The sequence below is a fragment of the Etheostoma spectabile genome, chromosome 18, assembly GCF_008692095.1.
Source record: "Etheostoma spectabile isolate EspeVRDwgs_2016 chromosome 18, UIUC_Espe_1.0, whole genome shotgun sequence".
NCBI lineage: Eukaryota > Metazoa > Chordata > Actinopteri > Perciformes > Percidae > Etheostoma > Etheostoma spectabile.
In genome coordinates, this window is record NC_045750.1 from 25,194,552 (window position 1) to 25,207,796 (window position 13,245).

General features: G+C 42.7%; 2 protein-coding genes across 8 annotated transcripts in view; both read left to right on the forward strand.

Moving 5' to 3' along the window:
• Positions 1-13,245, forward strand: part of LOC116706262 (bromo adjacent homology domain-containing 1 protein) — a 44,694-nt gene that overhangs the window by 25,489 nt on the left and 5,960 nt on the right. For 3 of the 4 annotated variants that reach the window (XM_032542999.1, XM_032543000.1, XM_032543002.1), the window contains exon 7: positions 268-3,298. In XM_032542999.1, the coding sequence (XP_032398890.1) occupies positions 268-457 (190 nt within the window). In that variant the 3' untranslated portion in view covers positions 458-3,298. Of the gene's footprint in view, positions 1-267; positions 3,299-13,245 lie in introns of those variants that run through there. The other variant, XR_004336189.1, reaches the window with a different exon arrangement.
• LOC116706263 (echinoderm microtubule-associated protein-like 1) overlaps positions 7,960-13,245 on the forward strand; it is an 11,095-nt gene continuing 5,809 nt past the window's right edge. For 2 of the 4 annotated variants that reach the window (XM_032543005.1, XM_032543006.1), the window contains exons 1-3: positions 7,960-8,231; positions 11,560-11,757; positions 12,671-12,803. In XM_032543005.1, the coding sequence (XP_032398896.1) occupies positions 8,072-8,231; positions 11,560-11,757; positions 12,671-12,803 (491 nt within the window). In that variant the 5' untranslated portion in view covers positions 7,960-8,071. Of the gene's footprint in view, positions 8,232-10,212; positions 10,745-11,559; positions 11,758-12,670; positions 12,804-13,245 lie in introns of those variants that run through there. The other 2 variants (XM_032543003.1, XM_032543004.1) reach the window with 2 other exon arrangements.

Below are 13,245 nucleotides of genomic sequence, written 5' to 3' on the forward strand. Positions count from 1 at the left end.
TTGTTTTCAATTAACACCTCAGCTCAGGTGGAAGCCTGTTTTTCTGACTTTTTTTATCACACATTGGTGACACTGCAACTGTTAATGAATCGAGGCAACACAACCAGCATTTGCTTAGACATCATTTTCATCAATTTCTCGTCATTTTCAAATACAAGCACAAAAGCATGACAATACATTTGTATTTTGTGTTGATTGGTAGATAGTAGGGCTGAGAGTGTCACCTTTTGATAATTGATGTACATTTTTTAATTCTTTTTTTTTTAGATTTTGTGCCTTGGTGAAGCGGCGTGCCGAAGGCGCCCCACCTGGCAGCGCCAGCATGGTGCCCTGCTGCCCCGACTTCGCCCCCCCTTCCCACCGCTGTGTGCCCACAGACGTCGACCCCGAGCTGGTGTATCTCTGCCGGCATGTCTACGACTTCCGCTTCGGACGCATCCTGAAGAACCTGCAGTAGAGGGTAGAAGAGGCGTCGCACCCGGGAATTAATCATAACACAGCTCCCCCCCCTCCGGGAGGGACGGGGACCCCTGTCTTTTCTACCGGGGACGGTCATGATTAGAGGGAAGGGAAAGGATGGGGTAGGGCTGGGTTTTGAAGAGGGACAGATGAAGCAAAAAGTGTTGGACACATTATGAAGCACAGATCCCTTTAGCTGACTCCGGAGGGGCTCCAATGTATCAGACGCATCCCTCTCAGCCAGAGCACCAATACTTCCTGGTTGGGAAGCGCGAGGGTGGGGGAATTCAATCATCAGCTCGGATTTTTCCGCGTCCACAACTCTCTGAAGTTACATGGAGGCCTGTGTGTGTCTATACACCCCCTCCCCCCTCGCCTGCCACGAATTGTGAACACCAGGCTAAGCCGGGCTACTGTCAGGGCCGCGTTTCTCCCCAAAGCATCTTAGCACAACAATCATGTTGGTTCCATTTGTAAGCCAATGGCTCGGAATGGTCCGGCGCTGAGGTGCTTCCGGGGGGGAGCACAAGCCTGCGCGGTCAGCTCCGTGTTAGCGGTGTTCAGCCAGCCGGGGTGAAGGTGCAGCTACTGGAGCAGTGTTATCTTATTTCTCCTGATTTGAGTTTGTCTCAGTTGTGCATGTGCGTGTGTGGAAGGGAGAGCAAGGGTTGTCAGTGTGGTTAAATGGATCAATGTGGGTATGTGTGATGGTTTTTTAGGAGGCTTTCAGGCAATCAAACCAAACAAGCAGCTTTAGAGGAACCCGTTCCTTTGTTTCTGTGTGCCACAGCGCGCCGACACTTACAGAAACCTTTTCATCTCGAGTGATGCTTTGCGCGAACTAAAATACTCTACCTAGACGGGGTTCGTGAGAAAGATTTTTCCGCTGGAGCAGGGCTTTTTAGAACTCTGGTCAGGACACTAAAAATGGCTCTAGTAATGAAAACACACACACGTTCAAACTTTCATCTCAGCCTCAGTCCTGGCTTGGAGAAGCCTTGTTCTGGAGAGGCTGTTCTAACGGTCCCTTGCTGAGGAGTTGAGCCCTGTGAAGGTTATCAAAACGAGGGACATCGTTCATTGTTTTCTCTTTGTTTTCCGCATTCTTTTTCCCTGTGACTTGCCTTATGACTTGCAGGTAGAGCTTTAGGCAGCTAGTCTCACCACCACACGCAGGCGTACTCCCAAGAAAAAAGATTGACTGATTGACAGCTACAACATGGTCTCTGGACAACTAATGATTATTTTCATTATTGTTTGATCATGTTGTCAATGAAGTGTCATAAAATAATGAAATTGCCCTGTATGATTTCCCACAGCCCAATGTGACTCAAAGATATTCAGTTAACCAACTTGTGTGACAAAGAAAAGCATCAAATCTTCACATTTAACAAGCCAGGACCGAGCTCATTTTTGGCACTTTTGCTCAAGAAATGACTTTCTGATTACCAAAAAGAGTTAATTAATTTCCAGTCGATCGGCTGATCAATTAATTGACTCATTGCCGCAGCTCTAAACCGGTCAGAAACACGGTGCACTTCTCATGCCTTCCATCTGCTGTGGTCTAGCTGTCCGCGTCGCGTCTGAAACACAGTGTTTTTCTTCTACCCGTTCTAATTCTACATCCACACCAATTACGTTCCTCCTCCCTCTCCTCCCCCTGAAGATAAACCAAAGGATGTCACACAGCCCAGAGTCCCGTCTCCTCCCTCACACTTCTCCTCCTTGTCAGCACATCTGCCCTCGTCCACTTTATTATATTGCACTAATCCATTCCTTAATTACGACAAATGTTCAACCTCTTTTTTTTAAGCTACTAATGTCTTACCGGGGTGTGTGTGTGTGTGTGTGTGTGTGTGTGTGTGTGTGTGTGTGTGTGTGTGTGTTGTAGAGAAGGAAACAGTGAGGATGTCATGGCTGCTTTTTGTCAGTGCAAAAATGTTATATTCTATTTTTCACCAGTAGAAGAGTCGGCCATCTTTTTTGTCGTGTTACTTGATGCACAAACCTGTTGAATCCCATGGAAGATACTCATGTGTATACCTACATTATGTGTTTGTATATATATATATATGTATATACAGTATATGTATGTATATACAGTATGTCTGTATATGTATATTACTAGTCATTCCATTTTTTAATCAGCTCTGACATACTTATATAAAGTGTACACATATATATATATATATATATATATATATATATATATATATATATTATACATATATATATATATATATATGTGTGTGTATATGTACATATATGTATGTATCCACACTGTTTATGTGATTTTATTTGAAAAGAAGATCTGGATGGAGGCCTGACGCGCGTGTGACAAACGTAGCACCATGTTAGACGTGTATTTGGGAGGGGGGGGGGGAGTTCGATATTGAATTGAGTCATGGTGGATTTCAGCCACACTCCTTCATTGCCTTTTAACCTGCAGGTGTTTTACTGTCACTCAGAGAGCGAGTAGCGTCGGAGTGTGTGTTCCTTAAAACACAAAGCGGAGCTGATTGCTTTCCTACGCTGCAAACGCCCTTTTCTTCAACATTGGATAAGCGGTAAAACGTTTTCAACACTCTAAAGCCATCTTTCACTTTTTCGCTATTTGAGCAGCATGACTTCTAACCCAAAACAAAATCAGATCCTGGTAATTGGGTTTTGTATTTCTATTAACACCCAGATTCTTCAAAGAGGTAATATATATTCTCCTACTATACAATCTGTCCTTATTAAGAATATTTTATTATGTCAATTTCCTAAGATGGCATATGCAATATATTTTTAGACTTAGTATTTTTTGAAAAAGGAGGGAAAAGGAACTTAACAAATCCAGCAAAGAGTATGCATTCTTTCTTTTTTTAATTTCAAATTAGTTTGAAGTTACAACAGCGTTAATTGAGATTTGACCAAATGAAAGAGAGGAGAATGAAGGGACTTGATGCGTCATGTGACCTAAGGCCGGAGATGAGAGGCAGCGATCCCTTCCAGGCCATTTTTAACGAAGTGCACATATCTGAACCCAGGAAGCACCGGGCACTCTTTAACAAGCAGACAGCCAATGCACAGTGTAGTATTTTTGCAAGATCTAATAAATATATTTAAAGTAAGAAAATAATATTTAAATGGAGTACAACAATACAATATATTAAGATTTAACTTATTTGGAAATACTGTGTCTAATTGATTAACTATATCCTGTTTCTTTGATGATTTCTGTTTATTTGTAATTTATAAGTTTAGAAATGAAATGGTTGAGTGGCGGTTGTCGACAGAGATGTAAATGTTGTTTAGTTGATATCATTTAGTTGTCGGGGGGGGGGGGCAGACAGGGAGAGCAGATCCCAGTCAGATTTGATTCCCCTTTGAGAAGTCCAATCTGACCTGAGACCTGTGGGACCGGACGACTCCCGGCTCTCCTGCCTGACCCGACTGACCTTAAGTGTGACGTCTGGGAGAACGCCGTGGCAACATGGTCACCTGAGCTCTTATCGATTCGTCCTATAAGGGGAGAGACAGACCGTACACCTAAGACAGGACGGGACGTCCTCTGGCCTCCAGGTAGAAAACCTCCTCAGGTCTCTTCTCTAACCCAGGCCCCGTGTTAGTTTCAGTAAGTGTCCGACATTAGGGACTGTATGAAAAGTACTAGGGAGGACGGAGCAGGGTTCATTTATCTTAATTTATTTTGTTGGGAGAGCAGGAAGGCTGTCCTTTTTTTAACATATATTCTTAAGTGAAAATATTGCTCAAATTGCCATTAGCAGAGACTATTTCCCTACTTTATGTTTATACGTTATTTTAACATCTTGAGGGGAGATAATAAAAAAATCATGGAGGGCCTTGCTTTTTAATGAAATAAAAGACAGAATGTACTTCCCTGACCTTATAATTTACATACAGTCCCTTTTTAAATCATTAAAACTTTCATGAATTTGAATATAGTAGATGAGTAGGTGAAGTTGAGGAATCAGCTGGCCACCGTTGCCTTTCTCTGACTTTCTCCTAGATGTGCATTGACGGTGTTCGTCCCCTAGAGGGCAGGAATCCTATGTGTGCGGAACAGTCTCATGGCCACATCCCATTCCTCTCCTTGTTCTCTTTCCTTGCATCCTTATTTTTTTTTTTTTGGTGCAGTAGCTTCCTGGACAAGGAGATGAAGAAAGCTCAGTTACCGTGAGTCATCCTCCCATGTGCTGGCCAGCCATATATATAACATATAACAAAAAGCCCGGACTAGATTGGATGTTAGTATTTATGGGACTTCCCTAGCAGCTTTGCAAGGACACAGTTATATCCTTTGTTGCTATGACAACGAGGCATGGCCAGCACTCGGGAAGAGTTTCTGTGTACGTATGGGTGTCCACAGTGGCAGGGGTCAAACACTGAGCGACCTGTACTGATGCCAGACAGGAAGTGTGTTCCCTCCATGAGTCAAAACACAGAAGCACCCGGCCAACCCATGAGATTCTGCTTTCTGTGTGGTCTGTATCTATATTGATGCTTATTGTCAACATATATTTTGATATATTTGGATAAAACGGAAGGGGGGTGGGGTTATCCAGTAAAAAGTAGATATTTTTGGAGTAGAGAAGCAATGTGTGTATCAGATAAATGTCACTTTGTCATGCTCTCTGAAAAGCTCTTGGATCTTTTGGAAGAATTATATAACATCCCTACTGATTTAATGTTCCATTGAAAGAATATTTATAAATTTTTGTGGAAATTCTGTCTGGATATTAGTTTTTTTGGTACATACAAACCTGCTGTGTCTTTCTATGCTATATATTACATTATACTGTGCAAAAGGGAAGCTGTTTTCAATGCATGGGATTAATAGGAAGTCCATGAAGTTCCTCCAGCTAGAAACTGTTAATATACTTTACAATCTCCACAGAAGGTCAGTAGTCAGACGGCATGCGCAGGTCCGGGTCAACCCCTCTTTGACCTTTTCATTGAAGCACCAAATGCCGTGCAGGACATGGTCACCTTGTCCTTTTACTACAGCGAGAGACCTTCTCCTGTCCCTCACCCGTGTTTGCCTCCCCACAGGTCCTCTGTCAGCAGAGTCATTATCTGGCGTTGGCCTTTATCCCCGTCCAGACCTTAGGGCATTAGGAATGTCCAGCACACACAGACACACACACACAGGTCCATAGTGTTTGTTACACAGGGATAACAGCTGCCCTAGCAGCCGATTAGTGACCCATAATAAAATAACTAGCTACACACTTTGAACTCAGAGGCCTCTCAGGTGCAGCAGTCTGCTGGAAGACTATTGGCTGCTTGGTTGTGTATATAAAACCTTCACTGTCAGTTAAAACCACGCGGCCGGTACGATTTTATTGCGTTGGCATTCAGGCTCTGGCTGTTTACTTAAAAACACATGTATATGACAGTTTGTTTAGCTTTTAGCTTGTTCAGATTTCATACAGTATACGACAGTTTGTCATAAAAGTGTGCTGTGATTTGAAAAAGCAAGAAATGCTGTTGAACATCCTGGAAGATAAACCTTCTTAAAACAGCGAGGAGCTTTTTTTCCATGAGCAAACATTAGTCCCAATTATTTTTTACTTTTGCACTTCCGCTTGTCTTGATTCAATTTTCTACCCCAAATGGTCTGGCTACAACTTATTTCTCATTTCATTTGAGTACCAGTAGACACTATCCACACTCTGTCTCATTAGAGAGGTAAAAGAAGCTGGATAGATAAAGAGAGAGAGATACAGTGTAGCAGCCGAGTCAAACATGAATCGAAAAACAAACAACATAAGGATGGCGCAAATTAGAAAATATAACATAAAATTATACAGTAAAGAACTCCAATGTGATAAGAACAAGGACATATACTCTAAATATAAACCATGGTAGTGAAATATCTTGACATTGTGCAAGTGTAGCATACAGTATATTGAATTGAACAGGTGAATATATTTTTTGGGGCCATTTGTAGGCCTTTATTGACAGGATATCTGAAGAACTGAAGGGGGGGGGGGGGGATGATATGCAGCAAAGCAGGTTGGAGTCGAACCCGGGCCGCTGCATCAAGGAGTAAACCTCTATACACGGGCGCCCGCTCTACCAAGTGAGCTATCCGGGCGCCCTGCACAGGTGAATATTAAGAAAAATATATATAATATATATATATATATATATATATATATATGGTAAATGAAGAATGTACACACACCGGCATGTGCAGGTATGTTATATATGGAGATTAATAGTTAGATATTGAATAATAGCAACAATAATGAGTTAAATTCACAGGTTTTCAGCCTATGCTCAAATTAATTTATTATATTATTTTATTTTATTTATTGTTTCCATTACATGTCTCTTCTGTTGTTGTTTATCTAACCAATTTTTATTATATTGTGTCTTATTTTCTTAAATTGGACGACATATTATACAATTAATAATGGCAACATCAATCATATCATAGTAAAACTGTAGTTGTAATTCTGGGAAAATCAACAACAGATACATAGACTACACAAGGATTATAAATTTCCACGTAGGTACAGTAAACAGACAGAGAAAAGCATACAGACACAACAGGAAGTATGACTGGGCGAGAAGACGAGAGAAATGTGAAGAGAAGGGAATGAAGAGAAAAACAAGAGAAGCGAGAATGAGAAAAACAGAAACCCCCGCTTCTGTTTTCCTTAAGGTTAACATGCAGCATGTCCCAGTGACATCACATCACTGGCTACACACACCAACGCTTTACTATTTTTCATTATGGTTTTGTGAGACATCAGTAAAAAGAAATGTAGTCCAAAGCAATTTCTTTTTTTTTTTTTTACATTCTGGGGGACGGAGGACGTCCGCTATGTGGCCAGAAAGCTTTGACAGATCAGCAGAGAGAGAAGCATCTGCTGAAGAAAGAATCAGTCCAGCAAAACAGACAGAAAGCCAGCTTACACTGGGGGAGACCCGGACACAATCGCCTAACTGGCTTTTCATCTGCTCCTGTTGTCTTACTCTGCTGGTCTAATTACCACGTCCGGCTTATTGTCGTCTTGATGACTATAATTAATCAAGTTCTGCTCCCTAATCTCAGAATCTCATCATCCTAACAGTTCACCGGGGCTGGCCACGCCGGATGGCAGCCTGATGTAAGCTCTTTTTAGGACTGTAATTGTGCGTCTTTGCATGCAACAGCAAATTGCGTGGTCCCACCCTGCTGTGTGTTTTTGTGTGTGTGTGTGTGTGTGTGTGTGTATTCACAGCACACAGATCAGTAATTTTTACTCATCGTTTCCTCCTCAAAGCAGTAGCTTATCTTTCCGGAAGTTATGTAGGGGCCTTTAATGTGAAGATGTTTCCCCTGTGTCAGGCCTCCCTGACCCCTGTCCACGCACTCTCTCACACACATTCTTATTTGTCCTCCTCTGAGCTTCAGATGGCTTACCAGGTCCTTAATCTGTCCTCAGTGACATCACCCTCTCCCTGTAGCCTGCACACACTCCTCGCAGGACAGCAGGAGGGAGGGAGGGAGGGAGGGAGGGATAGTGAGATGGTGGTTTAGCAAAGGTGAATCAACCCAGCAGTGAAGCGTAGGAGACGTAGCAGGAGCAGGCTCTCTCTCTCTGTCAGGGCCATGGCAGCGGGCATAGAGGAGGGACACACACACATGGAGGAGCTGGTGGACCAGGGCCTGGGGATGGAGGAGACGGCCCATGACCTGCTGAGGAGGCCCTCGCTGAAGGAGAACTACAACAGCGACTGCCTGCTGGCACCAGACACTGACTTCATGACAGGTAGACAGCTGAGGGAGATAGATGCTAAAGGGTCAGCCAAATGAATTATATTTCATATTTACGTCCTGTGGTATGTTCTGTACTGTACTATGCAGACGGTCCAGACCTCCACACCAAAACAATGGAGCTCAAAGCCCAATAATCCATTTAAAACGCTCACTTCTAAGAGATGAGTATCTTAAAACCTATACTGCTGGATATGAAGGGCAAGTAACAACACTTTAAAGTTTTCTGTATGAAATACATCTTTACTTGTTATTGAGAAGACATATACACACCCCCTGCATTTTACCACAAACTGGGTGTGCATACATGTATATGTTTGCTCAGGTTTGAAAGATTTCTTTGCTTCTGACCAGAAAACAAGAAAAAGAATAAGAAGTTGAAGTTATAAGGTTTACAAAAAACTGTGCTTTATATATATTTAGTGATTTATTCGGTTCATATTAGAATTATAAAGCCCTCCACAACCTACTTATAAAAATAAAAACATTATAGACACGTTTAGGCAAAACAAGGAGAAAGGTTACATGAACAACTTTTATTTATAGTAAAATAGATAATCTGCACTTTGTACTCTGTATAGCTCTTCACAACTTGTTGAATAACCTTATGAATATAGTGAATGAAAAGCCACATTTCTTGTACTTATTTGTCCCGTATATACATGTCCAACGTATCACATGGCACCCAGTCAAACTGTGGGTGTTAATGAAAGTGCGTAGGCTGAGGAGCCCCTTCCCCTTCAGGGATATTAGTATCAGTGGACTAATATATGTATAATAAGATTGCTTGTGCATGGCCTGTATATTTCAGCATGCAGGGGGCTGATATGAGCAGACAGATGCTGTTCCTTCATTCAAGAAACACCATCTGGGAGCAGAGATTAAAACACTCTGCTTCTCGGAGTACATGTATTTTCATTCGGCTAAAAGGTATAGTAGGCTTATGAATTTTGAAACTGGCTGTGTGTGCATGTGTGAATGTAAATGTGTGATGCAGGTGCAGGGATAGACTTCATGCAAGTGTTTGTGTGTTTACATTTGCATGAAAGGCGTCCAGGGAGCCTGCCTGGTCTTTGTGTAGCTGAGTGAGTGCAGAGATTGAGCTCCGTGCTGCTAATTCCCTTTTACAGCACTGGGATTATGTGCTATTCTAATCTTAATCCCATATGGGGTGTGTGGAGGTGGCACGAGGATGTGGTCACATCCAGGACAAGAGGAGAAACAGAAAATCCCAGGCCTACACCGAGCCACAACGCCCCATGAGAGGTAGATTACTGCTGGTTGCATGCTCGCATGACGACACTGAAAGTGTTCGCCCACGGCAGATCATCTCTGATAGGAGGAAAAAACTCATTCTCAAAAGAGTTCCATTTTAAGATTTGCTTTAACACTGTATAACATGCACCTCAGAAAAAAAACTACAGTTTTGAGGCTTCATAGAAACTAACTGGAAAAGTTACAGTCATCGCAGTACAGTTAAATTCAGAGGTTCTTAACCTTTTTTTTGTCAGATATAAAATAATCCCACATCCCTGTCCTAAGAAATCAAATTCATCCATCTTGTTCCAAATGTCATCATTTCAATTGATTTAAAAGTGGATGTAATAGTGTAAAACTGGATGTAATCACTTATATTTTTTTCATATGGCTGGACTGTCAATGTATACAGTAGGTCTGTTTAGTAACATCAAGTGGTAGGGTCTGGACTCAAGCATCTATTTACTTTAATTTATTTTCTATTTCATCAGCAATTTGTCTTTTGTGAAATAATGTTGGCTAAATTCCTCCTTCCAGCTGCTCAGGCTTGCCTCCCCTGTTACATGTAACCTATATAACTCAACACAAGGACGGGCCGCATATCAGGTTTATCTCCGCAGTTTCCTCCCAGTGTCTCCATCTCTCACAGTGACATGGGCTTTATGTGTGGGGGTGGGGTCAAAGAGGCTCAGTCTGAGGGATTATCATTGTAGTCTGCAAACCCACACACACATGCAAGTACGCGCACACACACGCGTGCACAGACAATTTAGGCTGAATTGGATGACCACTGAGTTTTTAAGCATTATCAACCCCACCCCCCACATTTATATAAGCGCACAGCCTGAGCAAAAGGGCTTTAAGCTCCGTCATACACACCACTGCGTCCCACAGCGTGGCAGGCGACCACCAAGGAAACGTGAGAGGATCAAAACATACTGCAGATGCTGTGGTGCTGCTCGGATGCTGTGAAAAGAGGCGGAGGAAACAGCAGAAAGGCAGCTCTGGGAGTGTGTGCGACATAAGTGGAGCAAAGGAGATAAGATCTTAGTGGACACCAGCCAGTGGATCAGGATCAGATGGAGGGAGAGCCGGCCTGTCTGACTGGAGCCAGAGGAGGAAAGAGAAGCGAGAGAGCGTGCTGCTCGCGAGAGGAGAGGAAGAGGAGGAAGACGTCGCGTGTAGTGGAGGAGGGCCCAACAGGCCAGCAGAGAGACCCTAACTACTCATCAGTGTCCAGTGTCTCCCACGGTACCCGCCTCTGAACTACTGTCTCTCTGTTGGACTGATGATTGTAGCAGTGAAAGGAAAAACGGAGTAGAAGATTAGAAATTGATTGAAAGAGAAATGATGGTGTGTTAGTGGCGGTGTTTTCGACGTGTTCTCCGCTACCTTTGTTGACACGCTGCGGTGGAATGACAGGGTGGATGATCTGCTGTGTCCAGCTGTGCTGTGACCTCATTAGCTCGACTTTCCCTCCAGAGGCACGAACAGGCGAAGTTAAAGAGCTTATTCCTTTCTCTGATTATGTTTTGATCTTGTTGCCAAACAAGATGAGCCTTAAAGGAGCATTTAGGGAAGAATTCCATAAATAAGTTATTAAAACGATGCTTTGGCTCAAGTTTGAGCAAACATTTGGATGTGGAAGTACTTTTGTCATGCAGTCCTGTTATGTGAGTAGACAGTTGACTTATTTTCTCCTACCAAACGGCCGTATGGTTTCAGTATGAGTCAACTGCATATTCATTTCTTCTTGGCATTTTTCTGTGTGTGTGTGTGTGTGTGTGTGTGTGTGTGTGTGTGTGTGTGTGCGGTAATGAATCTCACTGCCACCCTCAGTTGGTAAACAAAGTCTTACTGACTGTTGCTCTGTGTGTTTTTGTGAGTTTGCTCTTTGTTTTGTTCTGTGAAATCTGCATATTTCGACATGGTTTGGCGGCTAATGGATGCATTGGATGTTAAGCATGTCATTAGTTATGTAATGTAGTTGAAAATGTAACAAACAACATAATCTGGGCATAAACCTCTCTATCTTATCCATCTTATCTTATCTATCTGTCCTTCAGACGACCGCAGCTCGGCAGCCAGTGGCCTGGACGTGGCCGACCGGCTCACCTACCTGGAGCAGAGGATGCAGATGCAGGAAGATGAAATCCAGCTGTTGAAGATGGCTCTGGCTGACGTCCTCAAGAGACTCAACATATCTGAGGAGCACCAAGCGGCTGCTGCCTCTGGTGCTGTTAGGAGAACGTCGGGTGTTAAAGGTCAGCTGTGTGTGTATGTGTGTGTGTGTGTGTGTAATCTTGCCAGTAAATATGGGGATTTAAGGGATGTCAATGTGCCCAAAAGCTTTCATCATGATCTTTACTGTTATTGGAGGAGATATTGACTTTTGTAATGGATCAATGATGCTGTGCTTTGCTGAGGAAATACAATCCAGTGCTGATAATTATGTGCTACAGTCTGACTGAGAGCGATATTATTGATTTATAAGTGACAAGTTGGTCAACATATACATTAAGGAATTTATTATGCATTGTATGTTCAGCATACATCTTTGTCCTTACACATTCATGTCTAAATTATGCTAAGGGATGCTCGCTAAGAGTTTTAAGTTAAAAATGAAAATGCATGCCTTGTAAATAATGTTTGTTGACATGTGTTGATCTGCTTATTATTCCCTTGATTAAATGTAATCAATCAATCGATCATTCGGTCTGTAGAATGTCTGGAAGTCTAGAAGTGTAATTGCTTGTTTTGTCCAATCGACACTCCAAAATTCAAAGATATCGATCATATAAGACAAAGAACAATGGGAAAAATCCGATTACGCGAGAAGCTGAAATTTAGGAATATTGGGCATTTTGATTTGAAAAGTAACTGCATCAAAATACTTGCCAAATAAGCTTCTAATTAACTAATCGACTAATGGTTACAGTCCCAATACTACACAATAAATTGTGCATAGTTCATAGAAAAAGATGATCAACTTATATAATAATGACAGAATTAGCTCTAAAAATCTAATGTCAGTCGGACTCTTGGTCCAGTTTAGGAAACATGTCCTGATAACTCTTTGCTTTGACCCCGAACCAAGTCCATTAGGTTCCCCCTATTATTACACAAACACACACGCATCATGCTCACCCCCCTGTGTGTGTGTGTGTGTCCACACAGCCCGGCCAGTGTCTCTACTTCTGCCCTCCAGACCGCCCATGGTGCTCTCCAGCGTGGCCCCCCTGAAGAAGAGCTCCACGCTGCCCTCAAGTGCCCCAGCCAAGAACTACAGCCCTACACCACCCCCCCGCAGGTAAAACACTGCCTCTGCTTCAGCTGCTGATGCTGTTCAGTCTGCAGACAGGACAGGGTCTCACAAAACGGGCTAAGACCTACATGCAATACATAAGATACTTTTTTAATGTTTTCATATTTGAGTATTTTCTCAGTTGTTGTCGGTTGTTAACTGAGAGATCTGAGAGTATCAGCATTTGTATAGTAAAACAAAAAGGTGGAAGTTTGATATCTCAGTGTGGGGAAAAAGAAATCCCAGGGGCATTCCTTTTAATCTCTGACAAACACCCAGGGCAACTAGAAAGCCACACACACCGTACTAATGGACAGGGGCGTAGCACAAAATTCTAGAAATGCATTTTCTATGGGCCCCTCTCTGCAACCACACCTATTCATCCTAGCTTCTTTTTGGGCCCTCCTCATATGAGGGTCCTGGGTACTCAGTCTCCATTCCCCCCCCC